Source organism: Acanthisitta chloris, unplaced genomic scaffold (genome assembly GCF_000695815.1).
Source record: "Acanthisitta chloris isolate BGI_N310 unplaced genomic scaffold, ASM69581v1 scaffold15286, whole genome shotgun sequence".
Classification (NCBI taxonomy): domain Eukaryota; kingdom Metazoa; phylum Chordata; class Aves; order Passeriformes; family Acanthisittidae; genus Acanthisitta; species Acanthisitta chloris.
In genome coordinates, this window is record NW_008678946.1 from 11,424 (window position 1) to 14,774 (window position 3,351).

At 51.5% G+C, this 3,351-nt stretch overlaps 1 protein-coding gene across 1 annotated transcript in view; it reads right to left on the reverse strand.

The window, feature by feature from the left end:
• Positions 1 to 2,509: 2,509 nt before the first annotated feature.
• Positions 2,510 to 3,351, reverse strand: part of LOC103804500 (protocadherin-10-like) — a gene marked incomplete at its 5' end in the record, with an annotated part of 4,350 nt that continues 3,508 nt past the window's right edge. The window contains 3 exon segments of the mRNA XM_009077113.1: positions 2,510 to 2,769; positions 2,999 to 3,087; positions 3,192 to 3,250. Coding sequence (XP_009075361.1) covers positions 2,510 to 2,769; positions 2,999 to 3,087; positions 3,192 to 3,250 — 408 coding nt within the window.

Here is a 3,351-nt window from a genome sequence, read left to right on the forward strand (position 1 = left end):
TCCCATACCTGGGACTCTGATACAAAACACCTACTCCATTCATTCATTTAGATCCTGGATGCCACGAAGCACTGGGTGGACTGAGTGTTTCTGCTGTGTGAGGTGGAATACATCTAATGGCTTGGCCCTGCTGCAGAGGGGCTGTGGCTGAGCCCCCCTGGGCTACTGCAAAGAGCTGCAGTCCTCTCCCAGTGTCTGACCAGCACCACCTAAAAATGCATGGAAGACATTGCCAGAGCTAATCTGGGAGGGGGATATTGCTGCCCTGCAGGGACTCAGGTCCATTTGATGCTTTTATTACTTCTTGAGGCTGTGATTAATCTTATTGTATCACTCTACATAATTCCCTTGTTCTTTTGAAGCAGTGGAATAGGGTAATGCTGTACAGAGGTCTCAGGCAGTGGCTGTTTGGACTTCTTTTTTACCCTTAACACTCTCTAGAGACCCTTGAAGAATGCACTTGGCAGCATAAAATCCCTCATCCTACTGTCTAATTGGGACAGGGAATATTTCATCTACCCACAGTCAGGCAGATGTGAGCTGGGACTGAAGTCACCAAAAGCAGTCAGGTCCCTTTCATGTCCAAAGCACTGTCCTCCCGGGTCCCTGAATCCCAGGGGACCCCTTTGAGGGCTCTCTGCCCCCTGCTTCCATTGAAGAGCACATTACTCACTTGAAGACAAGGACTTTTCTGCGTTAATCCCAAAAGCAGCATTGCAGCCTCCTCAGGCCTGTCACAGAGCAAGTAGGGGGTAAGAGAAGGACAGTCACAGCGTGGCCATCCCAGGACTTCATCCAAAGGTGAACCACCTCCTGCATCAAGCCAAGAGTCATCCCACCAGCAGATACAGGCTTGACTATTCCCAGGCAGTTGATCCCTACACCTGGCACACATCCAGGTTATCTCTGGCTCTTGTGGCAAGCTGGTGGGGGGCAAGCATCCAGGGAAAAGCTTAAATGAACCAAAGAAAGCACAATAGCAACAATGAGCCATTTGTGCCAGATCCAGCCCCTCTCCCAGGCAGTTCAAAGCCCCTTGTGCCTATGCCTTGGTGAAAATCCCTCTTTGCCCAAGCTGGAGCAAGGAGCAAGGAGCTTTGTGACATCTCTGGTTCCTGCTGCCCATGACCCCAAAGTGCTTCTGAGTCCAGGAGAAGAGGACAGGGCACCTTGAGCACCCAAAAGCCAGAGGAAGTGAATAAAATGAGCTCTTGGCATAAAGGAATAAAATGCTGCTCCAGAACTCAGGAAGCCAGAGATACACATATATCTCCTGGAGCTGGGAGTGCTGCTCCAAGAGCTGTGCAGCAATCCCTGATGTTGTGTGCAGCTCAAGGACAGCCAGGAGCCAGGGTGAGCTATTAAAATACAATTTATTGGTACAAATCACACATTGTGAAACAAATTCAGTTTAGAAAGAGCTGTCATGTTCTGCACAGATGGATTGGAAGTGAACTGTCCCGTGACTGGAGCGATTGGCAATGGTGACAGACAGACTGGTGGACAGGTGCAGGGTGAGCAAGGCAGGGGAGATAGTGTTCTGGGGCTGGAGTCCTGCCCTTGAGGGCTCCTGACTTCCAGCTAAAAGCCTCAAAGAGAAGCAGGGCACAGTGGGAGATGTCTGTCCTATGCAGGTGGGGCCCCCAGCACAGGGATTCCCCCAGGCATTCAGGACTTCGGGAAAACAGAGATCCAAGTGAGGGCAGAGGGAAGAGGACTGTCACCTGTGCTGTGGCCACTCCAATGGCTGGAAAATATCTTTCATTCAGGTGATATTGCCTTGGGCTAGAGAGTTGCCCAGGAGGGTCTCACCTTGTGCATCTCTCACCTGCTTAAGCTAACAGCTCCTCTGGCCATCCAATCCATGTGTGCCCATGCTGTTCCTGGAGCAGAGGCTGGCTGTGTCCTGGACTTTATGTCTCCAGCCCTGCAAGTGTTGAGTCAGAGTTTGAAAGGCAGCACCTGTAATGCCTGTGTTTTGCATTCACTTCCACACCAATGGCTGCACTGGACATGCAACACATCCCACTGAGTCTCAGGGACAGAGCAATTGTCACTACTCCAGTGTGTAGGGTCAGGCTTGGCTGAACCAGACTTGCTCTGCATACATTTTCCATGCCTACTGGGACAGAGATACAGGCATGCAGCTCAGTACATTCACACAGCCAGACAAGACAAAGAAGTGACAATGTTCACAGAGATGGATAGTCCCTAAGGGGACATGAAAATGGGGTAACTCAGGGCAGATTTGCTTAAATCTGGTCATATGGACACCAACAGCACCCACTGCCAACACAGCTCTGCAGGATGAGATGGGAGAAATGCCCCCTGCCCCCCACTTCCCCCAAATCCCTATTATTTTCAGTCTCTCGCTCCTTAAATCCATGCTCTGGTGAGCCACTCTCCCAGCAGCCCTGCAAGTCCTGAGTGGTCCATACATGGAGCCATGTGCTGCAGGTGGACCTGGCAGCTGAAATAATGTGAGATTCCCAGGACAGAACAATCCAGACTATTTCAGGTCATTGTTGATAACCACACCATCATGCATGTCACAGTAAGTCGTCATCTTCTTCCTCTTGCCAAAGGTGGAGAAGCTGTTCTTGTTCTCCCGGCCTGGGAAGAGGGGCCCATCCTTGCTGGAAAGCAGAGTGGGGGTGCCAGGGATATAGACGTTGTGCTGATAATCCAGGGCTGAAATGTGCCCTGGGTACAAAGGGCTGTACTGAGGGGTCCAGATGCTGTTGGGGCCTGCTGAAGCCTTCTGAAACTCTGGAGGAAAGATGAATGTAAGACTAGCTCAGGGGGGTCACATCCATAGCTTAGTGGGACAGTCACATTCACATCCCAGACTCAGCCCTGTATCACCAAAATCCCTTCTGGAGCCTGGACATCCCTTCCACCCACAAAACTCCACCACTGCTAGGAACAGGGATGTGACCCCCATCACTGCACCTACATCATGACCAGAGGGTCTGATCTTCCCAGCCCCAATACTAACCAGAGACAGGAGTGACCAGTGTGCACAGTCTCTCATGCTCCTTTTGGAGGGCTCTGCGGATTTCCCCCACATCCTCCAGGCTCTGGGAGCTAAAGAGAAGAGACCAGTTCAAAATTGTGTCAGAGAGAACCTCCCCATTCCTACATTCCCCTTCCACCTGCTTTCTCTATTCCCACAGTGCTGGATTTAGTACCTTTTCAGGGCAGGTCGCTGTGTGCTTGGAGGCAACCAGTCTGTGTTGGGTTGCTTGACCTGGAAAACACAGGGAAGGGCAAGGCTGGTTATTGGGACCCTCTGTCAGTAAGCCCAGCCCTGCCAGCACAAGGGTTTGGCATCCAAGGGTGCAGGAGCCT